The sequence below is a fragment of the Chiloscyllium plagiosum genome, chromosome 16 (genome assembly GCF_004010195.1).
Source record: "Chiloscyllium plagiosum isolate BGI_BamShark_2017 chromosome 16, ASM401019v2, whole genome shotgun sequence".
NCBI classification, from domain to species: Eukaryota; Metazoa; Chordata; class Chondrichthyes; order Orectolobiformes; family Hemiscylliidae; genus Chiloscyllium; species Chiloscyllium plagiosum.
The window spans coordinates 40,515,832-40,543,772 of record NC_057725.1 but is presented as its reverse complement, the minus strand read 5'-3'; the positions used below and the strand labels follow the sequence as shown (position 1 = coordinate 40,543,772).

The 27,941-nt window shown below is 40.0% G+C and overlaps 1 protein-coding gene across 3 annotated transcripts in view; it reads left to right on the top strand.

Annotated features, from left to right (window-relative positions):
• The window catches only part of sbf2 (SET binding factor 2), a 582,458-nt gene that overhangs the window by 352,378 nt on the left and 202,139 nt on the right, over positions 1–27,941 (top strand). For all 3 annotated transcript variants that reach the window (XM_043705903.1, XM_043705905.1, XM_043705904.1), the window contains exons 12-13: positions 7,770–7,898; positions 22,183–22,281. In XM_043705903.1, coding sequence (XP_043561838.1) covers positions 7,770–7,898; positions 22,183–22,281 — 228 coding nt within the window. The remainder of the gene's footprint in view (positions 1–7,769; positions 7,899–22,182; positions 22,282–27,941) is intronic.

The window sequence follows — 27,941 nt, the reverse complement described above, 5'->3', positions numbered from 1 at the left end:
TGGCGGTTGGGGGGGCGGGGTTCAAGGGCGGAGGATCGGGAAGTGGAAGAGATGCGGTGGAGGGCATCGTCGACCACGTCGGGGGGGAAATTGCGGTCCTTGAAGGAGGAGGCCATCTGGGATGTGCGTTTTTGGAACTGGTCCTCCTGGGAGCAGATGCGGCGGAGTCGAAGGAATTGGGAGAATGGGATGGCGTTTTTGCAGGGGGCCGGATGGGAGGAGGTGTAGTCCAGGTAGCTGTGGGAGTCGGTCGATTTGTAGTAGATGTCCGTGTTGATTCGGTCGCCTGAGTCGGTTTGTAGTAGATGTCCGTGTTGATTCGGTCGCCTGAGTCGGTTTGTAGTAGATGTCCGTGTTTGATTCAACTGAGTATCTTGTTAGACAATTTCAGAGGGCAGCCAAGAATGAGCTGTATTACTGAAGGTCTGGAGTTGCTTGTGGGCCAGATCAGGTAAGGGTGGCAGATGTCCTCCAATAAAGGACATTAATGAACCAGTTGGCTTTTAATATCAATTTTTGATTGTTTCCTGGTTGTTGAGACTTTACTTTAGATTCTATTAATTGAATTTAAATTCTATAAACTGCACTTGAACCCATATTCCCAGATCATTAGTCTGGGTCTCTGATTACTAGTACAATGATGTTAGGATGTTGTCATTGTCTACCATGTTGTTGCAGCCGATGATAAAATTAAATCTGTTTTGAGCCACCTTGGGAGTTTACGTATTCCTAATGCCTCTGAAACCCGGATGGTAACAATATTTGTGTGTGTAATTGACTTATAAATCAGGCTTTTGTGGCATAGTGGTAGTGTCCCTATCTCTAGGCTAGAATGCTGAAGTTCAAGGCACAGCTACTCCAGAGGTGTGTAATAACTGAACAAGTTGATTGAAATGCATAGACTTGGAAGGGCTTAGATCTCTACATGGTGAATTTTGGAGACAAGGCATAAATTGACAGTTTAGTCCCATATGGAAAAGTATTGCTATATCCTGCCAATATGTTGAAATCAAAGACAATTTTGAAACTCTCATTGTGTAAATAAGCAATGTGGGAAATAACAAAAATTAAAATAGTGCAAAATAATAGTTTATTTTGAAGAAGTTTTTATTGAAATGAGCAGCAGAATAATCATGATGGAATGATGGAATTCCATAATTTCTTAATGTAATTTATTTCTGACTAAATGTGTGCCTGGGACCTTGAATAAAATAGCAGTGTCAATCATCAGTTGGTGCCCAGCTTATGTTATATGCTATTAAATATAATTGTTGTTTTAGAGTTCTTATGATGTGTTACAATAAGGGTGTGTAAGTTAGCTTGCTGAACAGGAAGATTTGTTTTCAGACGTTTCGTCATCATACCAGGTAACGTCATCAGTGAGAGTCTCTGGTGAAGTGCTGGTAGCATGTTTCGCCTCTGTATTTATAGGTTTTGGTTTCTTAAGGTTGGTGATGTTATTTCCAGTTCTTTTTTTCAAGGGAAGGCAGTTCGGATCTCAATCGATATGTTTATTGATTGAGTTCTGGTTAGAATGCTATGCCTCTAAGAATTCTCGTGCTCGTCTTTGTTTTGGCTGTCCTAGGATGTGTGTGTTGTCCCAGTCAAAGTGGTGTCCTTCTTTGTCAGTATGTATAGAAGCTAGTGATAGTGGGCCATGTCTTTTGATGGCTAGTTGGTTTTTGTATATCCTGATGGCAAATTTCCTGCTTGTTTGTCCAATGTAGTGTTTTTTACAGTTCTTGCATAGTATCTTGTAAATGATATTAGGTTTGCTGGTAGTATCTAATGGATCCTTTAGTTTCATTAGTTGTTGGTTGTGTGATGGTAGGTTTGTGGGCCACCATGATGCCAAGGGGTCTGAGTAGTCTGAAAGTAATTTCTGATATGTCTTTGATGTAAAGAACTGTGGCTATAGTTTTTGGTTGTGTTGTTTCTGCTTGTTTGCGTTTGTTTCTTAGAAATCGGCGGATTGTGTTTAATGGGTAGGCAAAAGGGAGGACTGCAGATGCTGGAGATTAGAGTTGAGAGTTTGGTGCTGGAAAAGCACACCAGGTCAGACAGCATCCGAGGAGCAGAAAAATCGACGTTTCGGGCAAAAGCCCTTCATCATTGGATATGTTTTTCTTGAAAACCCTGTATAGATATTTTTCTTCTGCTTTTTGTAGTTCTTGGGTGCTGCAGTGTGATATAGCTCATTGAAATAATGTCTTGATGCAGCTCCGTTTGTGGGTGTTGGGGTGATTACTTCTGAAGTTAAGTATTTGGTCTGTGTTTGTTGTTATTCTGTAGATGCTGGTTTGAAGCTCTCTGTTAACTGTGCATTCAACTGTCCTGTCTCGGAAAGGGAGTCCGTTGTTGTTCTCCTCCTCTTGTATGAATTTTATACCTGTCAGGATATTGTTGATGGTGTTGTATGCTTCCGCTAATTTGTTCCATTTTGTGATGACAAAGGTAATTTCCACGTAGTGGACCCAAAGTTTAGGTTAGATAGTTGGGAGGGCAGCTTGTTCAAGTCTCTGCATTACTGCTTCCGCTATGAGACCTGATATTGTGTTACAGTACTGGGACAAAGTCTCATGTCATTAATTCAAAATGATTTGTATTAAGTTACCATTTAAATTCAATGAGTTGAATTTTCAGGCCACCTTCTTCCTGAATTCAGGAGTAGAGGCAGAAAGTGGGAATGTGTAAGAATACTGGAACCAGATTATATGATGGTAATGGGATACCAATATTAGCACCACCTATTTTTGAGGAATTAAGTTTGGTGCCCAGGAAGGCTGCCAAGCTCCTTGGTATGCAGACAGTTAGATTGGAAAAATGTTCCATTCCTTGCAGTTCCAGATCTGCATTATACTGAAACAAATTCTGAATGTTAACTGGCACCTTGTAAGGAGACAACCAGTTTAACACGAAGAACTCAGAGTTTGAACCAGGTTTTGAACTGCGTTTTAAAGCAGATGGATTGTGCCTGCGAAAGTTACAGGACAGATATTCGGTTGCTCCCTGGTTATACTCTCATTATCAACTTACTGAAAGTTTGAAGAATGGAATCTAAGCTACAGATATTCAGTGAATATTCCTCAAAGCCACTGGAAACTATTTGCGTGCACTGGTGACTTCAGAAACTAAGCAAGATACAATTCCTTGAGCTTGTGAGGTTACGGATCATGACGGTTGCTTAAGTAAACTGACCTGTTACGTTTTTTTCTTTTTATTCATCCACTAACTGAGTCATTTGTCTTTGAGTGAGAATGGGGGCCAGAATCAAAGAAGGTTGGGTTTAAATCATAGATATTAATTAGATTGGAGAAAGTGAGGTCTGCAGATGCTGGAGATCAAAGTTGAAACTTTATTGCTGGAACAGCACAGTAGGTCAGGCAGCATCCAGGGAACAGGAGATTCGACGTTTCGGGCACAGGCCCTTCTTCAGGAATGAGATTACCTTGTTGTTTAACTTTGCTTTACTAAAGCAACTATCAGGAGAAGTAATTGTTAGAGTAGTAAAGACATGACTGATTGAGGGGAGTAAACTTACTTCTGGGTTATGATTTGACATCAAATTTGACAAGACTTCGCCCATAATTAGAGAATGCCCAAAAGAGGTTCAACACATGGAACATTCTCAGGAACTGGCTCCTGCTGTTATTCCCTTGTGCATGGTAACTAGAATGAAGGTTAATGTGACGCAACAAACAAATGAAAGGGGAGCCGAAACTTCATTGACAAATTAACATAATCCAGGTGGAGCATTGGAATGACATAATTATTTGAAGAACAAAAGGCAGACTCTAAATTAATTTAACATCGTTAGCTCATACTAAAGGTTGAAGGAGTTCTGGAGTACTATTATCTTAAGAAAAGAGTGCTGATGAAGAAGTATCTCGGACCCATAGTCATCAGTTGTACAATGGATCGTGATACCATCCAGGGAGCTATTATGAATAGCACATGAAATTCTCATGAGAGGACATGTGGGGACCTGAACAACTCAGGCGTTCATAAACAGGTATTTGACACAGGAAACCAAAGCAATCTCAAAGATGGATTCACAGAGTATCCTATTGGATTGATAGTGTTGTTAGTGCATCATTCTTAACTAAAATTGATTTGTTAAAAGGGTATTGGCACGTACCATTGAAAACAAGAGTTAAGGAAATTTCCACTTTTATCACACCAATGGATTGTGCCAACGTGTCCCAGGCACATTTCAACAGTTATGAATAGATACTTGACCTATATTTATAATTATGTAGTTTAATTGGATGACATTGGAGTATACGAAATATGTAGAACAGTTAGAAAACATATTTACACCATTACTGTCTGTCAGATTTGATGTTAAATCTGGCAAAATGAGAATTTGCGAAAGCTAAGGTGACCTATTTAGGAAGTGTTGGAGTTCAAGAATAGGTGTCACCCGTGGTCGGCACGGTGGCACAGTGGGCGGCACGGTGGCACAGTGGTTTGCACTGTTGCCTCACAGCGCCAGAGACCCGGGTTCAATCCGGTTTCCTCCCACAGTCCAAAAATGTGCAGGTCAGGTGAATTGGCCATGCTAAATTGTCCATAGTGTTAGGTGCAAGGGTAAATGTAGGGGAATGGGTCTGGGTGGGTTGCGCTTCGGCAGGTCGGTGTGGACTTGTTGGGCCGAAGGGTCTGTTTCCACACTGTAAGTAAGTAAGTAAGTAATAATCAGAACAGCAAAGTAAGAGCTACAATTGACTTCCCCACTCCTTTTCAAAAAAAATGTAATGCTTTTTTTGGGAATATGTGGATTTTATCAAACGTTTTTACCAAATTTTAGTGCAGTAGCCATACTGTTAACCACTTTGCTATAAAAACAGTTAAAAACAGTGCGAGGGAGCCTTTGAAAAGCTTAAAAATAATTTTAATCACTGAACCTGTCTTAACTACACCTAAAGTAATAAACTGTTTAAATTAGTAGTAGATGCTAGTGATTTGGGGATTGGAGCAGAAGGATGAGTATGCAGTAGAGAAGTCTGTGGCTTATTTTACCAAGAAGTTGAATCAACATCAAAAAATGTTCAACTATAGGAAAGGAAGCGCTGGTAATGTTAATAGCTTTTCAACGTTTCAAAGAAACTGTAAGACTTAGGCTTTTACTGACCATAATCCATTAAGTTTTATTGAGTAATCCAAGACTAAACCTCCAAGATTGTTTGGAACGAAAATATAATTGCTGTTGCTTCATCCAAATGTAAACTATTGACATTTTAAGCATGTAAACAAGCAAGTTGAATTGTGATTAAGAATCTGATGGGAGGAAGAATGAAGGGCTCTGGGATTTGGATTTTGTTTGCTGTTAAATATTTCTTACAATATCATGAAATACATTTTTGAAATGGTGTTTCATCTTTTTGAGGGTGAATGCATATTAGAATCGTCATGACTTTTGTTTTCCTTTATTTTTTTCATTTTTGAATTGAAGCTTTCAATTGTGAGTTGAGAGCTGAAGGATACCTTTGGACTGTAAGCAGTGACTTGTTTAAAAAGAGAGAGAACAAACAAACTGATATTTGCTTGGGAGGTCAGGTCTGGAAATTAATTGAAGGGTTGCTTCTTGTTCACAGACCGCTCTAGACATTTCAGTTTTGGAGATACATTGTACTCAAACAGATGTTAGATGTTGAATGTTAACTAGCGTCTCATAAGGAGGCAACCAAACTAGCAAAGATAATCCAAAGTTTGAACTGTGTTAAATCAAGTATTGTGTCTGCACGGCAGAGGTTTGGTTGTTCCCTGGTTATTCTCTCATTTCCAACTTATTGAAAGTTGAAAGAATTGAATCTGTTATAAGTAGAAAGTGAGTATTTCTCAAAGCCAACTGGAAGCTAATTGTAAATGCTGGTATTTTCAGAAAAAAGCAAGATAGAATCCCATGTTCTGGTTGTTATGGACCAGGGCAGACCTCTCAAAACATTTCAAAAAGGTAGGCCAGACCCTAACTTTGCTCGTTGTTTTAACAGGTGTAAAGTGGATATTCCAGGAGGGAATCAGCTGGTCAAAACACTTAGTTTGAAACAAAACAGAATTTGTTTACAAGATTACTGAATAAAACACAAACAACAGGAAACACAATACCGAATAACTTAACCTCTCCGAAAAACCAACAGATCCCTAACTTAATGATTCTGTTCCAAAAACTTGCAACAATCCCCATAAACACCCCTGGCACAAAAGGTAAAATCAAACAAAAGTTCTGACAGGATAGAAGTCACAGAGAGAGAGTACCAATCAGGATCTGCTTCTTGGTCCAGCAGCTTTTCCATTACTCGGCTTAAAAAAATCAAACCAAAGAAAAGCTGAGCTGGGAGAACTAGCCACGCCCCTTTCTTTGTACAAGTGCTTTTTTAAACTTGAAAGCCTCTGTCTGAGGCAGTATCTGTTAGCTATTATCAAATTGGCCCTAAAACCCTTCAACCCCTAGACTTTTTGGAGTCTGTGTCGTTTATGACCTCTCTGGGGAAAAAAAAGGACTGCATAATCTTGTTAAAGGAGCAGCTTTGTCACCCTGTGAAATTATGGATCGTGGAAATTGCTTGAGTGGACTGGCTAGTTGTCTCATTTCTTTCTTTCTCTTTTGATTTATCCCTTAACTGTGCCTGTTTGTCAGTCTTTGTGAAAGAGTGGAGTTTGTAGAACCATAGAATCCCTCCAGTGTGGAAACAGGCCATTTAGCCCAACAAGTCTACACTGACCCTCTGAAGAGTAACGCAACCAGACCCATTCTCCTACCCAATTAATCAATTTTTTCCATTAACTAATGCACCGAACCTACACATCCCTGAACACTATGAGCAATTTAGCACGGCCAGTTCACCTAACCTGGACTGTGAGACAAAACTGGAGTACCTGGATGAAAACCATGCAGACATTGGGAGAATGTGCAAACTCCACACACACAGTCGCCCGAGGGTGAAATCAGACCTGGGTCCCTGACGCTGTGAAGCAGCAGTGCTAACTACTGAGCCACCATGCTGCCGACCCAAAAAGTTAACCCAATAAAATTGGATTTAAATCATAGATTACCTTGTTGCTTAACTTTATTCTGCTGAAGCTACTGTATTATTATTAAGTTAATTTTTTTTTGTTAATGCTGTAAACCTAATGACTGGTATGGTTATTCAGAGTCCGATATCGGTTATTCATAAAGTCTGGTGTTCGTCATTCAAAATGTCTGGTTAGATACCATTGGGGAGAAAGTGAGGTCTGCAGATGCTGGAGATGTGAGCTGAAAATATGTTGCTGGAAAAGCGCAGCAGATCAGGCAGCATCCAGGGAACAGGAGAATCGACGTTTCGGGCATAAGCCCTTCTTCCTGAACATTACAGCCACTGTCGGTATAGTGTAACACAAAAAGCAATAAAGTGAAGTTATACATTACACTCCTTCTTAGTATTAAATCTTTCTTAATTGCTTAATCATGCTGGGACCACGCATCCTAAAAGAGCACCATCTCCTCCACTTTGACACGCTTTCCCTGCACTATCTCGATCACCCATACGTTCGTCACTGCAGATTTTGGGGGAAACTTCCTACGCTGCGTTGGGGGAAACTTCCTGCGCCTTTCCAGCTAGATACCATTGGGGTCAATTTTGAAAGTTATTGAATGAATTAATATTACTATGCTGCAAATACAGGGTTAGGGAAGTTGATTTGACTTGGCTGTCTTTGCATTATAACAATATGATAGTAATAAGCAAATATTCCTGTTTATTTAGAAATACGTATTCATTTTGCAGGCAGCCTTCCTGGGACAGCGTGGATTGGTTGAAAATGATTTCTTGACGAAAGTTCTTGATGGAATGGCTTTTGCTGGATTTGTATCAGAAAGAGGGCCTCCCTACAGATCTTGTGATTTGTTTGATGATGTAAGAATTTTAAAACTTGCTTTTCTTGTTCTCTCCTTTTGTTGTGCAAGGCCTTTTAAATGATTGCCATTTCAAATAAAAGAGTGATGCTGTGAAATATTGATCATTAATACTAACAGACTTAGTGACATAACTCTCATTTTCAGCTATCAGAATGGCTTGTATAATTGCATTGTACACATTATTTGCTTATAATCCATTAACATGAGAGTTGAGTTTCCTAGAATTGCATTCAGAATGTTCCTTTCCATAGATTTGAAGTAAGAGTAGCAAGTGCTGGAAATCTCAGCAGTTTTAGTAGCACCTGAAAAGCAGAATTCAAATTTCAAATCCAGTGACTTTTTCAAAACTAATCAGTTAGTTTGTTGTTCATAAATGTGCAAAAAACATTTCTTTGGCAAGCTTGTTTACAAAATTGAGAACAATTTAGAATTGTTTTACTTTGGGTTGTCTTCCCTTCTCTTCTATTGGTGCATTGATGACTTGATCAGTACCATGTCCTGCCCTGAATTGGAAAATGTCTTCAATTTTGCTTCTATTTTTTACCCTTTTCTTTGGTTGATATGGTTCATCTCTGATTCTTCCATTCCTTTCCCTTTCTTGGCTTGTCTCCACTTCTGTTGGTATGCACAATTATCTCAACTATTTAAGGATTCCTTTTTTGCTTTCAGTTCCTCCATCTCTGTGCATCTTTTCCATTCCTGCAACCTTTCATCTCAGCACTTTTGTCATTCATTTTACATCAATGGAGAATTTTCTATCATTACAACTAGCAGCGCCTTTGTGTCTGCTGGGGATTGATTTGATTTGATTTTGACTTTATTGCCACGTGTACTCAAGTACAGGAGTACAGTGAAAAGTTTTCAATGCCACCACACACGGTGCCATCTTCAATGCAAGCACCTTGGTACAGAAACTAAGAACAAGATAGAAGGAAATAAGGAACGAAGTTAAAAGTTAAACATTACAGCCACTGTTGGTATAGTGTAACACAAAAAGCAATAAAGTGAAGTTATACATTACACTCCTTCTTAGTATTAAATCTTTCTTAATTGCTTAATCATGCTGGGACCACGCATCCTAAAAGAGCACCATCTCCTCCACTTTGACACGCTTTCCCTGCATTATCTCGATCACCCATACGTTCGTCACTGCAGATTTTGGGGGAAACTTCCTACGCTGCGTTGTGCTTGCTGTTGGGATCTCAGAGTGCCAAATCTGCCCAATCCAGGCCTTCAGCCACTACCACACACCGGCCTGCTAGAGTAGGCAATTCTGCCCCTCGAGCTTACTCCACCATTCAGTACGATCGTGATTGTCATGTCTCGGCCTCAACTCCATTTTCGACTCTACTCCCCATAACCTTTCACCCTGTTACTGATTTAAAAATATGTTTATCCCCTCCTTAAATTTACTCAATGTCCCAGCATCCATCACACTCTAGGATAGTGAATTCCTCAGACTCACGACCCTTTGAAAGATGTTATTTCTGCTTATCTCTTTTAGAACTGCTACCCCTTATCCTAAAGCTATGACCTCTGGTTCAGAACTACTCCATAAGCAGAAATGTTCTCTCTACATTTACTTTGTCAATCCCCTTCAGCATCTTGTATATCTCAGATTTCCTCTCATTCTTCCAGACAGTATAAGCCTAAACTACTCAATCTCTCTTCTTAAGACAAATCCCTCATCTCTGGAATCAACTTACTGAACCTCCTCTGAACTGCCTCCAAAACAACTACATCCTCCTCAAGTGAGGGAACCAAAATTGTAGGCAGTACTCCAGGTACAGTCTCTCTAATGCTTTGTACAGTTGCAGCAACACTTCTTTACTTCGATACTCTACTCCTTTCACAACAAATGCCAAAATTCCATTTGCTTTATTTATTACCTGCTGCACCTGCATGCTTGTTTTCTGCAGTTCATGTCTGAAAGCACCCAGACCGCTCTGCACCTAAGCACTCTGAGTTTTCAGTCAGTTTAGAAAAAAAAGTTGCCTTTTTGCTATTCCTACAACCAAAATACATAACCTCACACTTATCCACATTAAACTCCATCTCCCAAATTTTGGCCCATTCATAACCCACCCATTTCCACTTGTCATTTTTTTTAAATTGCAACTTACTGGCTCATCTATTTTAATGTCATCTGCAAATTTGCCCATAGTAGCTTCCATCCCTGCATCCAAATCATTATTATAGATTGTCAATAGCTGGGTACCCCACTAGTTACATCTTGCCAAGCAGAAGAAGACACAGTTATTCCAACACACTGCTTTCAGTTGGTTTGTCACGTTATAAAATGCCTTCTGGAAGTCCGAATATACAAGTGGATCCCATTATCCACTTTGCTCATTAGATTTTTAAAGAACTCTAGCAGATTAGTCAAACATGATTTTCCCTGCATAAAACCATGCTGACTCTTATGGATAGTGCTTTGACTTCCCAAATATCAGAAGAACAAAAGAGAAGTACAGCACAGAAACAGGCTCTTCAGCCCTCCAAGCCTATGCTGATCATCATGCCCTAAATAAACTAGAAAACAAACCTTGTTCGGTCTATGTTCCTCTCTTTCCTCCCGATTCATGTAACCTTCCGGATGCCTCTTAAATGTCGCCAGCGTGCCTGCTTCCACTACCTCTTCTGGCAGTGCATTTCAGGTTCCTACCACACACTGTGTGGAAAACTACCCTTGCATATCTTAAACTTTCTCCCCTTACCTTGAACCTGTGCCCCCTTTTCCCCCTGGGAAAAGGCCTCTGTCTATCCATCCTATCTATGTTTCTCATAATTTTGTGTCCTCTCAGGTGTCCTCTCAGATGCTATATTTCTGTGAAAACAATCCTAGTCTTTTTAACACTTCCTCATAGCCAATGCCCTTGAGTCCAGGCAACATCCTGGTGAACCTTCACTGCACACTCTCCAAAGCTTCCACATCCTTCTGGTAGTGTGGCAATCAAAACTGTACGCACTTGTCCAAATGCGGCCTAACAAAGGTTTTATATTGCTGCAACATGGTTTGCCAACTCTTGCACTCCATGCCTCAACCGATGAAGGCAAGTATGCCATATGCCTTTTTAATCCCCCTGGCCATGCGTGCTGCCACTTTGAGAACTGTGGACTGGCACGCCCAGATCTGTCCATATGTTAATATTCCTCAGGATTCTGCCATTTACAGTATAATTCAGTTTGATCTTCCAAAATACATCACCTCACATTTGTCTGGATTAAACTCCATCTGCCATTTCTGTACCCAAGTCAGCAATCTATCTATATCCTGTAGTATCCTTTCACAATCATCAGCACTATCAGCAACTCCACCAATCTTTGTCATCTGCAAGCCTATCCAATTATTACTTCCTTAATAATAGATTCTAATAATTTCCCAATTACAAGTTAATTTAGTCTATAGTTCACTGCTTTTTGGTTCCTGCCCTTGTTGAATAAGGAGGTTATATTAGCATTTTTCTAAAGCACTGTCACCTTTCCCGCATCCAGGGTATTTTTAAATATTATCACCAGTGGTTCCATTATGTCTCCTACCACTTCCTTTAAGACTGTAGTATGTAGGCCTTCAATCCCAATAGTTTTCTTGGCATTTTTTCCCTTAGTGATCGTTCTAGTTCTACATTACCTACTACTAATGGGATGGTGCTAGTCTCCTCCACCATGAAAGCAGAGGCAAAATATTGATTTAATGTCCTGCTACTTCTGTGTTGTCCCCGTTAACTCCCCAGTATTATCCTCCAATGGGTCAACAGTCACGTTAGTTACTCTCTTCCCTTTTATATACTTATAGAAGCTTATGCACTCTTTTTATATATTGTACTAGTTTTCTTTTAAAATTTGCTTTTTCTGTTTTTATGACTTTTTAAAGTAAGCCTTTGTTGGTCTTTAAATTTTCCTAATCTTCCACCGTGCCACTGACCTTCACAATATATCAGTCTGTCATCTACGCAATATGTCTGCCCTATATGTGATAAACACTACACATACTTCAAGCAAATGACGATATCTCAAGATTTGAGGGGAGCAGTCCTCAGCCAGGAAATGGGAGACATCCTTTAGTTGCAGAGTCTTGGTACCGTAAGTCTAAGGCAGCCTTTGATATCAGTCCAGAGGCGTGTGTGCAGTCTCTTGGCTACTGGGGGCAGTCAGGGTGAGGAGGTCCATACACCTAAGTCTGGGGATCGGGCCATTGTGATCCAGTTAAGAGTTCAGGGAATCATGAGAAGTTATTTGAGCAGCTACACAGAAATCAGTTCAGGTCTGGTCAATCATCAGTTGGGTTATCTGTCCAACTTGGTCAAGGTGTCAGCCATGGTAAGGACCGGGGGTGTCTGTCCATTAGACATTAAGGAGGAGTCATCAGGCACAATTGCCAGGAGAGAGGAGTTGACAAATACAGTTGTGGGGAATAGAGATAGCATGCTCATGGAGAGGTGATAACCATTGTTAATGGAAGCAATTCTATATGTAAAGTGATGTTCAAGAGCATGGAAGGCAAAGAGGTAATGTTGGAGAGAGGCTATTAACAGTTAGCAGCATTCTGGCTTCAGTGAGGCCACAGTGCATTTCTTGCATGTTGACTTCATATTCCTGGGACTTTGGGGTGAAGTGGAGAAGTGAAAGAATGGTAGGATTGTGGGAATGTTCAATGCTGATAGCTTAATCAGATATTGAGCCAATTTGATATCGTTTATTATAGGAGAGAAGGTTTAAAGAATAGAAAGACCAAGAAAACATTATTGATAAAGACAGAAAAATAATATTTACTAATTTGCAGATTCTAGTGGAATTTCATAAGATTTGAGTCATAGAATCATAGAGATGTACAACATGGAAACAGACCCTTCGATCCAACCTGTCCGTGCAGACCAGATATCTCAACCCAATCTAGTCCCACCTGCCAGCACCCGTCCCATATCCCTCCAAATCTTTCCTATTCATATACCCAACTCAGGCAAGGAAAACAATTTTGAAGATTTTCTTGGCATTGTTTGCAACAAATATTTGGGAATGTAGATCAATGATATTGAAGCCCCAATTTTATAGGGCGATCATCTTACAAGAGAAGTATTATTTTGCTCTCCAAAAGAGGCAGCAGATGCGGTGGGAACCCCAGGATGTTAAATGTGCTAAAGACCTAAATGATGTTTCTGGTAATTGGTACTTGTCAGTAAGGTCGGAATTGTTAACATTGGATTGACTCCAGTTAAAAACAGAGCCTGCCGTGTTTACTTGGCACTATGGAAAAGAACTTCCAAGCATCTTTCTGAAGATTGAGAATGTTTTTGTGAGGGATAGAAGTAGAAATATTGAAAATATTGTATAATGCTTGAAGAAGAATTCAAATTGTTATGTCTGGATTCATGTACTTTAAAATATATGGGTTTGAATATTAGACAGATTGATTCAGAATCATTCTCAATGTAATCATTTTACCACAGGCATGTTAATATGATCCTGATTAAATCACACCAGATCTCCTCCTCTTTCCCCCCCCCCCCCTCAAAGAAAGATTCCATAACCAAGGATGAAGCAGACATTAACGTTTAATTGAGCAATTAACTTTGTTATGCAGACAAACTCTAAGATGTGTGGTATGATGTATTAGAATAAAGCAGCATGTTGAAATATGTTACTCTTGGAGAAATGCTGAAGACAAATAAGACATTGAAGCAATTAAGGTTAGAACATTCTACACTGGGTGACCCAAAAGGAATTAGTAATTTTTAGTGATGGTTCATACTGATCTTCACACTGGCTTTGTAATTACAGTAAGATAGATTATATTTTTAGTGGGAAGAAATGACAAATTTGTTGGGAATCCAACCAATAATAAAAACAAAGGCTGTTACAAGCACCTTAGCTTATAGAGAGAGCTGATAGAAGTGACAGATATGGTTATATTATTTACTATTTTCAAGGAACTCCTTCATAAAGGAAAATCAGGGAAATATGTGCCTATAGCGTGTTATATTGATGATTGTTCATTCTTGCTCAGTGTCCATTTGAAGGAGTATGTTGCAGTAAAAGGACTTAAGATTGATCTTAAGTATAAAAGAAATACAGTAAATGAAAAATTTCAAAAGGTTTGGTGGAGGCAATGGCCTAGTGATATTATTGCTGGACTGTTAATCCAGAGATCCCAGTTCTGGGGTCCATGGTTCAAATCCTGCTATGGCAGATGGTGAAATTTGAATTCAATGAAAGTCTGGAATTAAGAACTTTTAGTGGCTGGTTGAAACAAAGGTTTAATGTCAAGAATCGAAGCATGGCATTCATTTTGAGAGAAAAATGTGAATGTTTCTGCATGTGGAATAATCTCTTGCCCCACAACCATCACCACTGTTGTTAGGTTCCCTTCTCAGAGTTATGTAAATTATGAGGTATGTTTGGGATGTTGGTATTAGGAGTTGATAGAACATAATTGCCTTTGGTCTACATTGAGTGGTTCCCTTGAATGCTAAGGCCTTAACTGAGTACTTGTGAAATAGTGTTTTTCAGTTTCTGTTTCAATTCCTTCATTTAGGTGTTTTTGTACTGTGAAGAAACATGTGCAAACAGGTCTTGGGTTGCTCCCATTTGTGCAATGAATTGTTTGTGAGGCCTTCTATTTTCTGATTTTGCACAGAGATGGTGATTGTAAGTTGTTAATGGGATTTACTTACCCTCTTTCTACTGCCTCCACACAACAATTTTACCCCCTCTTCATTGTCTCCTTTTCTCTGGGATCCACTCCAATCTCTCACATAACTACTTCCTTTTCACCAACTTCCTTGATGTTCCTCGGATCCCACTTCAGTCCAGATCTCCATGCCCAGTCCTAGACATGCACCATCCCTTCGACGAAAACAGAAATTGCTAGAAAAGCTCAGCAGATCTGGCAGCATCGATGAAGAGAAATCAAAGTTGATGTTTTGGGTCCAGTGACCCTTCCTCAGAACCCAAAATGTCAATTTCAATTTCTCTTCACAGATGCTGCCAGACCTGCTGGGCTTTTCCAGCAACTTCTCACAGTTCTTTTGGTTTTTATTTTGTACATCATCCCTTATTCAATTCACCGACTCTCTATCATTGTCCAATGCAACTAATTACCTCATGTAGTCCCATTTTAGCTATGCAGCCTAATCCATTACTTATGCTCCTTGATTCTATCACTGTGATTCTCCCTGCTGCATCCCAGTTTTGTCCTGCCATTCCCCAGAATCTTTCCTATGTCCCTGACAATCATGCCTTTTGAATTTTATTCCTTTCTATCTCATTTACCTGGTTAGCTTCGCTGGCACCAAACAGTGTGGTTGCCTCACTTGGACAGGCTTGCTGACCCATTGAGCCTTCACAACTTCCATGATTAGCTTTTAACAATTACAAATCTGCATAATACTGAAACTTCTCATGAGCTGGTTGATCTGGTGAGGCTTTGTCCCTTACTTTGCGTTTCATTGTGCAAATGTTTACAATTTGCTTATGAAGGAACCGAGGTGATGAAGATGTTTGTACTCTCTAGAGCTTGGGAGGAGAATTCAACCTTGCCAACTATAAGAAGTTGGGTTTGTGAAAATGTTTCATGTTTTTCGCTGCAAAGTTGCCCACTTTAATGTAATTTGGACTACTATGTGTTGAACACAAGCGAAGTTCTTTACCTGTCTGAAAATATCAACACTAACTCACTAGGTAACTGAATTTTGTTCCTCCCAACCCCTCCCCATTCCACCACAATGCACTCTGCTATTTCCTGCTGGAACTGAACCAAACAGCACCCCTTGCGAATGCGCTCCTCCCCGCCCCCCCCCCCCCCCCCCACACACACACACACACACACACACACACACACACACACACACACACACACCATATGTGCCACCCCCCCAATGCTGCTTATTGAGTTGATTGGATTTCTCCTCAACCATATTCTATATTCTGGCCAGAAAATCACTGATAGGTAAGTGAATAATCTTAAAAGGATGATTGTCATTCACATTTGTTCAGATAGTAATTGGAAAATTCAGGCCAATTCTTTTGTCATTCAAAGGATTTGAGTTAAGCTGACTATGTTATTGATCCAGTGATAGTGCTTATCTGTCAGAAACTAGTGAATTCAATCTGTGCTGCAAAATCTAAAAGATAATCTATGCTAACACTTTGATTACGAATTGAGTGAATGTCAATTTACTGAACTCTGTATTATGTAGGACTTGTTAAATTGATGTTCTATCTGCATCTTATATGCAAATTTCCATGGCACTATTTAAAGAAGAGCACTGGGTTGACTTGCTCAACACTCTCTTCAACACTCATGTATTGGCTGACATTTATACTTCAAGTGTTGATAGTAAAAGACTAACTACTCGTGCATCTCTACTGTTCGTGGAAACTTCTGTGCACAACCTGGCTGTTACTTTTATACTGTAACAGTGACTATACTTGAAAAGTGATTCATTGGCTGTTACGTGCTTTGGAAATTCCGAAGGATGCAATAGAACATGTAATTGAAAATTTTGACTCTGTATAGAGTCATAGAGATATACAGTGCAGAAGCAGACCCTTCGATCCAACTCATCCATGCCGACCAGATACTCTAAATTAATCTGGTCCCGTTGGCTAGCAGTTGGCCCATCACTCTAAACCTTTCCCATTCATTGTACCCATCCAGATGCCTTTTAAATGTGTTAATTGTACTAGCTTCCATCACTTCCTCTGACAGCTAATTCCATACACACCACCCTCTGCATGAAAACGTTGCCCTTAACTCCCTTTTAAATCTTTCCCTTCTCACCCTAAACTTATGCCCTCTACTTCTGGACTTCCCCAGCCCAGCGAAAAGATCTTGCCTTTTTCCCCTATCCATGCTTCTCGTGATTTTGTAAACCTGTATAAGGTAACCCCTCAGCCTCTGACACTCCAGTGTACTCAGCCTCTCCATATATCTCAAACCCTCCACCCCTCACAACACCATTGTAAATCTTTACTGAACCCTTTCAAGTTTCACAACATCCTTTGTATAGGAGGGAGACCAGAATTTCACATAGTATTTCAAAAATGGCCTAAACAATGTCTTGTACAGTCGCAACATGACCTCCCAAAGTCTATATTCAATGCTCTGACCAATAAAGGCAAGCATGTGTTATGAAGGTGTAAGTGAGAGGGGAAGCTAGCAAGGACTGACTGAAAGCACAGAGTGTGCTGAACAATTATAAAATGTAACACTTAGTTGAAACAGAGAGCTCGAGTTGCAATACCATGAAACAAAAACTAATTCAAATTCAGTTTAAATTATGCCCCAGATACCAAAATCCAATGGAATTTGAATTTTTCTGTTTGGGATGACATCAAACCAATGAAATTATCCAATGTTTTGGGATATTAGATCAGATATTTTGAACAGTTAGGGGGTGAACAGCAAAGGGCTGCCAAGCACCAACAACTGCCAGCAAAATAGCTCTCTGAAAGGTACCTGTCCATAAGAAATTTGTGCAGCAGAATCCCAAAGCCAACCTAGAGAAATCTGCAGAGAAAGTTCGATATCCGAAGACGACAATTGGGTTTGAAATTGATTTGTCATAAATTTAAGAAGGAATTTATCAGACCAGTATTGTAGAGTGGGAGGTAAAAGATAGATTTAAAATGTTCTCTGTTGGACTTAAAGAATAAAATTATTAATTTTTACTTTTAATAGTGACTCTGGGATAGTTCTTTGCCTTTTGAAATTTAACAGATTATGGTGCGATGTGAGCTTCTCTGTTAGTCAGATTTAAATAAGCAAAGGGATTTACCTTGTGTCATAATACATGCCAAAAGTAGTCTCACTATCCTATCTACCTGCGACTCCATTTTCAAGGAACTATGAACCTGACTCCAAGGTCTCTTTGTTCAGCAACACTCCCCAGGACCTTACCGTTAAGTGCATAAGTGCTGCCCTGATTTGCCTTTCAAAATGCAGCACCTCACATTTATCTAAATTAAATTCCATCTGCCACTCGTCGGCCCATACACAGGTTAAAAAAAAGTGAGGCCAGCTGTGGTGATGTGATGTCCAGACATATTTTTGGATTTTTTCATTATTCAACTGTGTGGTTAGCTGACAAAGTAAAATTCACAACACCTTTCTTGAATCCTGATTATTTTTTTCTTGACTCATTGTTCAGGACATGAGGGCCCTAAAGTTCCTGTGTTGGGAAAGATCATGGAACATGGGCTAGGTTCTTTGTATTTTTGGGTGCCCGTTGCAGAAACAGCTTAGTAACTGATAGAATGAAGGAACATCATTCCTGCCAGTTGGGCCAAGTGTGTTTATAAATGAAAATTGCTGAGTGGAAACTTTTGACTTTATTATTTGTTTGATTGCAAGTTTTAGGAAAAAGACATAATTAGCAAGTGTTTCTTTACAATCTGTGCTATCCATTGAGAGTATTCTGTTTAAACCGAACTGTGAAACTGGTATGTAAAAGTTGCAAAATGGGGTTCCTTTTGGAAATCCCACTTTACATTACACTCTGGCAAAAGAAGAGCATCGTATCAATGGGGAGGATGAGAAAAAAGCCAGACTCTCCAGCCCTATCCATTCTGCAGAATACATTAATCCAGGCATGCTTCTGGTGACCTTTCATATGATCTCTGCCTCAAGAAAGCAACAATGTTCTCATAAGGCTTAAAAGATGTTCTGCCCATTGCTGCAGCCAAATCTGCAATGAAGATCCACAATAGATATTGTAGCAGACAGCAACAGTGGTAAGTCTACCTCAAGTTAATTTAAGGGAGCCATAGAGCTAGATAAGCTAATTCTCTACAGATCATTATATGAGACAACTCATCAATAGTTTTTTGTGCCAGGACCGCTCAGTTATTGCAGTTTTATAATAAGTGACTGAGGTCTTCAAAGTCTGTGAGAAGATTTGCAGCTCGGGTGCTCGTTGTAGTGGTTCTGTTCGCCGAGCTGGGAATTTGTGTTGCAGACGTTTCGTCCCCTGTCTAGGTGACATCCTCAGTGTTTGGGAGCCTCCTGTGAAGTGCTTCTGTGATCTTTCCTCCTGCATTTGTAGTGGTTTGAATCTGCCGCTTCCGGTTGTCAGTTCCAGCTGTCCGCTGCAGTGGTCGGTATATTGGGTCCAGGTATACCATTTCCCCATACTCCATTCTGAAGCTCTGTATTTTTTTCATCCCTATTCTCTGCTTTCTTTCCAGCAGCTAGTCATTCATTTTTTTCTTTATCCTCTGATTCTACAATCTGATCTTATTTACTTTTCTATTTCTTCATCCCTTTTAAACAAAGGGAAGTTTGCTAAGCGAAAGACACTGGGTACAACAGCAGGGAGTTCTTTGATAGGAGTCATATGGCCTAGTTTGAGAGTGGGGGAAAAAGCTGAGAGAATGAATTTGACCTACCCAAGAAACCCTTTGCTCCCTCTTGCGCGCTCTCTCATTTTTCCACATGGGATGAGTTCCTGAGGTATTTGAATCAAAGGCACTTCAGCCAACTACAACTGTACCAAAAATTCCATCTGCAGGTGTGTGCAATATAGTTTTGGAAACACGCTACCATTAGGAACAATCTGTGACTTATGCTTTTTTCATGAGTTTAATTATTGCTTGACCAGCTTTCTTTAAGGTTAACATGGCAGAGATGTTTCTGCTGTTTTTTTTCCCCAGACTTGAATCTGTGTGGATCTGTTAGTTTCTTGAAGGGTGGATTTGTTTTACATAATCTAAACTGTCAATGATTTTTGAATAAATTTGTTTTGGTAATAAACCAGTTATTTGTTGCTGACTAACAAAACTTGGCTGACTTGTTGTTAATACAGAACCTGTCACAGTCTGTGACCTATAAAATTGGCCATGTCACCAACCTGGTTACAATTAAAATTTGCTGACAACTGTGAAAGAGTGGATCAAGAAAAGGAAACAGTCAAAACAAGAAGCATTAAGCCCATTTTCAATGTTTTTTATATTGTTCCATTTTCTCTTTCAGTAGGGATTCAGTTTCTCTGACAATCCATTTTAAGATGACTTATCTGTATATCCCCACACATGACTTAACTCTTCCACAGCAGGTACAAATGTAAGTCTGCTGCTGAATAGAGAACAATATCCCCTACTCCTGTATAGCCCATGTTGCTGTTTAATAGGACCATCAGTGCTACACTGGAGAAGATGCAACTTAAATCAGAGTGTATGGTTGGATTGCCTAAACAAAACTTTCGAGGACCTTTGCTTTATGCAGCTAGCTTCATCTCTCAAATTGTGGTAACAAGTTGTGCCCCTCATAACTTTGTAGTCACTACTGTCTCTCTGGTCTTAGTAAAATCTGTTCTTCATAGTTACTCATAACATCATAATCAGTTGTTTAACATCAGTATATTAGCCTGTTCCTTGAAATCAAAAATTCCAGTGAATTATTGCATTTTATGGTTTACAAGAATTTTGCATTTTTCCCCATGTATGTCTTCTGCAATTAATCAACTTCTTTTCATTACAAATTTGATACCACTATATTCACCTGAGGTCTGAGATTCAGGTAGCTGCTTTAAAATACTTTAAGCCTTTTAAGATCAAATTGATTTTTCTGTCAATACCCTCAAGCCTGCAAATGGACCCAAGTCAGGACTAATTATTGTCATGGTCTCCTTAGCAACTTGATCCTGAAGTTAAGGACCTTAACAAGGAACTGGTGGAACTACCCCTCTATTAGCCATCTTGAGAGAAGCATTTTTTTTAGCGTTCTCTTGAACTGGAAACAAAGTTCTGACTACCAGCATCTAAAAAGAGAATAGATCTCTCAGTAACAGAAATTTCTGTCCTCGTCTTCAACACTTTTCATGTTCTGCACTGAGTGTTGGATTTCCATTGAATTTCCTCAGGAGCAAACAAATTTTGCCAATTTACTTTTTTTTAAAAAGTGCATTTTCCTAAAAGTCTTGTGGTATTTGATTAATTCGTAAATTAAAGGTTGAAGTCAAATTGAACACATGACCTGGTCATAGTCATAGAGTCACACAGCATGGAAGAAAACTGTTCAGTCCAACTGGTCCATGCCGAACATAATCCCAAACTAAACTAGTCCCACCTGCCTGCTTCTGGCCCATATCCCTCCAAATTGTCATTTCACACTTGAACCGCCCTCTTTGTGAAAAATTTGCCTCTTACGCTTTTTTAAAATCTCTCTCCTCTCATATTAAAAATATGCCCCCGGTCTTGAAATTCCCTATCTTAGGGAAAAGATACCATCAACTTTATCTATACATCTCATTATTTTATAAAGTTGTATCAGGTCATCTCTTAACCTCAAACACTCCAGTGAAAAAAGTGCCAGCCTATCCAACCTTTCTTTGGAACTCAAACCTTCCATACCCGGTAACATCCTGGTAAATCTCTTCCAAGCCCCCTCCAGCTTGATAATATCCTTCTTATAACATCTGTTAGAAATTGTTGAGGGAAACATTTAAGTCCTAAGATATATTCAGGAATATTTATTTTTCATCAGTTGATATATTTCCTTGTTGTGGTTCTGTTCGCCAAGCTGGGAATTTGTGTTGCAGACATTTCGTCCCCTGTCTACGTAACATCCTCAGTGCTTGGGAGCCTCCTGTGAAGCGCTTCTGTGATGTTTCCTCCGGCATTTATTGTGATTTGTATCTGCCGCTTCCGGTTGTCAGTTCCAGCTGTCCGCTGCAGTGGCCGGTATATTGGGTCCAGGTCGATGTGCTTATTGATTGAATCTGTGAATGAGTGCCATGCTTCTAGGAATTCCCTGGCTGTTCTCTGTTTGGCTTGTCCTATAATAGTAGTGTTGTCCCAGTCGAACTCATGTTGCTGGTCATTCGGGTGTGTGGCTACTAAGGATAGCTGGTCGTGTCGTTTTGTGGCTAGTTGGTGTTCATGGATGCGGTGTCCATGAGGCTGGGACAACACTACTATTATAGGACAAGCCAAACAGAGAACAGCCAGGGAATTCCTAGAGGCATGGCACTCATCCACAGATTCAATCAATAAGCACATCGACCTGGACCCAATATACCGGCCACTGCAACGGACAGCTGGAGCTGACAACCGGAAGCGGCAGATACAAATCACTATAAATGCCGGAGGAAACATCACAGAAGCGCTTCACAGGAGACTCCCAAGCACTGAGGATGTAACGCAGACAGGGGACGAAACGTCTGCAACACAAATTCCCAGCTTGGCGAACAAACCACAACAACGAGCACCTGAGCTACAAATCTTCTCCCAAACTTTGATATATTTCCTTATTGTGGGATAAAAAGTTTTACTTTGTTTTCTTGTAGTTAGTTGCCTTTGATGTGGAAAGAATCAAAACTGAGGAGGGAATTCCAACCAAAATGCTAAAACACATAAAAGAACTTGCAGAACAGCTCTACAAAAATGTAAGTTTCTTTGTAAGTAATTTATTTTTGACAATAATGTAGTTAACTACGCATTGTAAGAATTTAAACAGCTTCTAATTAATATGGTGGTTAACTATAATAAATGTTTTATTTTGGCTACATTATGTCTGAGGATCGAAGCTCGTTGGAAATACTAATGACACATTTCAGGACTGGGGGCATTTTTATAAGGTGAGAGGAGAGAGATTTAAACACGTGAAAGGCATTTGTTTTACACAAGGTGGTTCACGTGTGGAATGAATTTCCTGAGGAAGTGGTGGATGTTGGTAAAATTTCAATATTTAAAAGACGTTTGGAAGGATACATGAAGAGAAAAGTTTGGAGGGATATGGGCCAGGAGCAGGCAGGTGGGACTAGTTTAGTTTGGGATTATGTTCGGCATGGATTGGTTGGGCCGAATGGTATTTTTCTGTGCTTCATGTATGTATGACCCTATAAAAGGTTCATTGCAGAGTGTCCAGCTGTTTCATTTGCCGTTCACTTTTTTCAAATGACATGAGCCAGAATTATTGTTAAAATTTATTTTTGACTTTGCCAAAGCTGCCTGAAAGAATTTTGTGCACAAGTACTGTGTGTCGTTTTGCTTTAATATGCAGTGACTTAAACTTAGCCCTGGAGCCTGTACTGTCTATCTGAAAGAACAGCATTTGAGGAGAATTTGGATGGTGAGAACTCATTACATTAACACCGGATTTTGAAATACTATCCTCTTACCACTGGAGGCCATGAGAAAAATATCCCATCTGGAAAAGCAACAGAAATTAAGCCCTTGGCTAGATCTAAACAAAAGTATGTCTGGGGAAACAAGAGGCCCTGCTATCTACTGAAATAAATTGGCTTTAATCTTCATTTTAGAAATGCACATTTTGCAAACAAAGGCAACTCAATTGTTGCACCCACTTCACAAAAACACAAGTGAGGTGTGATTATGTCAATCCCCTGTTGATATTGGCAATAAATGTACATATTCAAGTATTTGTATTCCTTTGCGGATGACTGACAATCATAGAATCCCTATCGTGTGGGAGCAGGCCATTCAACCCATCAAACCTGACCTGACCTTCAGAAGAGTAGCCAACCCAGACCTTCACCCTATCCCTAATACCCTGCATTTATCATGGCTAATCGTCCTCAGCTGTACATTCCTGGACCCTATGGGCAATTTAGCATGGCCAATCCACCTAACCTTTGGATTGTGGAAGAAAACCTAAAGAAACCCATGCAGACACTGGGAGAATGTACAAACTCTGCATAGACAGTCACCGAAGGCTGGAATCGAACCAGAGTCTCTGACCCACAATTATTTAGTAAGCATCTAAATAGGGAAAGGCTAAGGAAATCTGAAGCACAAAAGAAATTATTGTCCTAGTTCAGGATTCTCTTAAGGTTAACATGTAGGTTCATTTGGCAATTAGAGAGGCAAATACAATTTTAGCACTCATTTTGAGCGGGCTAGAATGCAATAGCAGGGATGTACTGCTAGAGCTGTATAACACTATGGTCAGAGCACATTTGGAATATTTTGAGCAATTTTAGACCACATTTCTAAGGAAGGATATGCTGATGTTGGATGGGGTCCAGAGGAAATCTACAAGAATGACCCTGTGAATGAAGGGCTTGTCATGTGAGGAGCAGTTGAGGACTTGATGGAGTTTAGAAGGGTGAGGCACGATCTCATAGAAGCTTACAGAATGCTGAGAGACTTGTAAAGAGTGGTTGTGAAAAAATGTTTCCAATAATAGAAGAGACTAGGACCTCAGAGCACAGTCTCAGTGGAGAGATGATCCTTCAGAGCTGAAATGAGAAGTTTCTTCAGACAGAGGGGAGTGAATCGGTAAAAATCATTACCACAGAAGACTGTGGAGGTCAAGTCATTGAGTGTATTTAAGACAGAGGTCCTTGATTAGTAAGGTAATCAAAAATTATGGGGACGGGCAGGAAAATGGGTTTGAAAACATATCAGCTGTATTGATGGTGAAGCAGACTCAATGGGCTGAATGGCATAATTCTGTCCTATTTCTTTTGGTCTTATGGTTGTATTTTCAGATACTGCTTAATCTTTACCTTGTGTTAGCTCATAATAGCAAGTTTTTAAGCACCTAAAGGGCAGGTAGCAAAATGAGGTTGTTTGAGTGTTCAAAGTCTTATACAATTCAGTGTTGTGAGATCAGAACATCGGCCTGCCTGTAGACATCAGGGTTAGTTGCAACAGGTAAAGAAAGAATATTAGGATTAGAAAATTGTTTTGTGGTTTACAGCACAGTGGTAATTCTTTAAAGATACAGAATGAATATTGTACGTGACAGAGAGAGAGAGATAAATAGAATCATAGAATCCCTACAGTGTGGAAACCGGCCCTTCGGCCCAACAAGTCCACACTGACCTATTCCCCTACCCTATTACTCTACATTTACCCTGACTAATGCATCTAACCTACACATCCCTGAACACTATGGGCAATTTACACACACATAGTCGCCCAAGGCTCTTTGGGCTACACTTTCCAAACCCACTACCAATACCAGCTAGAATGATAAGGGCAGTAGGTACAAGGAAATGCACCATCAGCAAGAACTCCACTAAGCCATTAACCATGGTGAATTCGAAATATATTGTTGTTTCTGCAGAGTTGCTGGGTCAAAATCCTAGAACTCCCTCACTACCACATGAAGTACTGCTCCTCCTATTTGACTGGCCACTTGTACCATAGTGCCACAGTCAGTTAGCGTATCCACCCTACAGTCCTCATTCTTCTGCAAACAAGGTCAAAGCACACAAATTGGAAAACTGCCACGGCAGAGTCTCCTGCTCTCACCCTCTGGGCCCTCTTACCTATCTCACTAAGTGTTAAACCTTCTTCTCCTGATCAGTATTCAAATCAGAAGACCTAATCCAAGAAGATATAACTGCTGTCAGGAATAAAGTGTCCAGGTAATTTTCCTCTGCCTGATATGGTAGCGGAGCAGGGTCCTTGGCCAGGGCTCATTAGTTTTCTTTATCTTTTTGTTTTTTCTTTTTATTTACCTCTTCTCCTGAGCTCGGATGGCATCAGCAACAGGAAAGAATCCCAGCACGGGCTCACCTGGGCCCAGCACTGACCTCAAGGTAGCGGTGAAGGAGCGCAGCGTGGACCTTTAGGCGGTGAGCGGGCCCAGTATAGACCTTGAGGCGAGGGGCCCAGCGAACACCAGAAGCTGGTGGCGAGGGTGCCCAGCGTGGACTTCAAGGCTGAAGCGGGTGAGTCCAGCACGGACTCAAGTTAGCCCTCACAGAACCTTCCCTGGGTTGAGCATGGGACCTAGCATTGGAATTGGCAGCTGCTACATCAGTGGAGGCGAGCTAGGCCCAGTGGTGAAAGATGGCACCTTAGGATCGATGACATTATCATTGGTTCGGTGCAGCGCTGATGGCAGCAGGGCATCACATCGACATTGATGAAGTGAGTCTAACAGTGAGAGATGCGACTGGGTCCAGGCAGGTGGCAGTGAGTCAAAGGCAGAGATCTGGCAGTGTTACAGCTAGCAACAATAGACAAAGTTTCACTCTATTTCATGAGCATATATGGGCATATCAGAATTAAAGATGCAACAACCGGAATTCTCTAAATCAGCTCAGGGCACCTATTCTTGATCCTATTCCAATTCCCCTCAACTACTGTGTCTTTCGTGCCATATGACCCCTTTTGATAATGATTAACTGATCAGAGATACATTGTGTGGCTACACTGTACCATCCAAAGACCACGAATATTAATCAAGGCAGACAGGGAACTCTGTTCAATAATTAATTCAAGAATAATCAGATATCAAATCCTAAAGACTGCCACCAAAGCTTTATGCAATATCTGATGGAAAATATTTTCTGTCTCAAGATAAGGTCAGGACATTTTAACTATTTCAAACTTTTAAAATTTGTTCTGAAAATTAAAGCTTTCTAGATTCAGACCCATTGGTCTTGTTGCTGCATGGTGTACATTTCCCTGTATGTTCCAGTGAGGGAGTCTTGAAGGAATTTAAATGTAGATATGACTGTTAACTGCCTGAGAAAATGAGTGAAGGAATTAATGTGACCACTTCAATATTACTCCATTAGACAAATCTACCCACACAATCCTTTTTCCCCTGTCTGCAGAGATTTTTTTCAAAAATCCAGGATTATTTGCTCAACTCTTAAAAAGTGACTGCAGGGATATTGGTTATGAATTCTCATGTTAAAGCATTGACCAGTGAATTGTACGTGAGAGTCACTGGGGAACAACCAGCAGAGAAGTAAACTGATGTTAAATAGAATGCATCTTAAACTTTTATTTTTCAAGGATTGGAAGCAGCTGTGCACCAATATGAAATGACGAAAATTATACTCAGTCATGTTATTAACTTGGTTTAAAAAAATCTGGATTGTTTTGTAAGATAATTTTATGGAAGATGTTTCCATCATAGATATTTAATCAGTTAGCAATTTTTTTTAAAAAGACTATACATTTAGCTGATGGATAAAAATTTCAAGCAATTCTTTTGAAATAAAGAATAACCACAGAATCCCTGCAGTGTCGAAACAGGCCATGGAGTTCACACCAACCTTCTGAAAAGCATCCCACCCAAACCTATTTCTCTCTCTCCCGCAAACTGGCAGCTAGCTCAGCATATATAACAAATTCATAACCGATTAACCCTGAAATGATATATCTATCCCCATTCCCTCATTTCATTAGGCCTTGGGCATTCCTTCAGGCCATTGAAAACGAGGAGGAAGTCTTTTACTCAGGTTTGTGAACCTTTGAAATTCTGTACCACAGAACTGCTGCTTTTTTGTGCTATGAATTGTTGTGCTTCAGTAGTTACTGCCAAGGCTAACTTCATCTGCTTCGATTGTAGCTGATTTATTCTTGGTCTCTTATTACTATCCTTTCGTAGACTTATGCAAATCTCCGATACTAATACTGTCTTCAGAAGTTACACAACCTTTTAAGGTTGTGGGTTTATTTACAAGGATTAATGTAACTCATCCTCAATTTAGTCATATGATAAACATTAGACATCGGAGCAGGGGTAGGCCATTTGACCCACTGAGCCTGATCTGCTCTTCAACAAGATAATCTTACAATGTACCCGTCTTCCTTAATCTGTTTAATTTCCAAAATGTCTATTGATCCCCTTTATTATACTCAAAACCTGAGTATCTGCACCATCTCCTCACACCCTCCATCCAACTCATTAATGTAAATTATGAAAAGCTGAGCCTTGCGAACAGATAGCTGAAGAATACCCAGAGTTGCATCTCTTCAGAAAGAAAATGTTCACTTTATCCCTACTTGTTGTCTCCTCTACCCCAACCATTTACTGATCCATGTTACAGTTCTGCCTTCAGTTATGTTTATTTCCATTTCACTTATCTCTTTATCGAATATGTTTTGCAAGCCCATTTACACAGCAGTCATTCGCACCCCCCTGTCCATTGTGCTAGTGATTTCTTCAAAAATTAGACAAGTTTAATCAGACATAAACTCACCTATATACATCCATGGTGATTATCTTTCATCAAGCAGTTCTCAGTGGTAAAAATCTTCAAGGAGAAAGTGAGGACTGCAGATGCTGGAGATCAGAGCTGAAAATGTGTTGCTGGAAAAGCGCAGCAGGTCA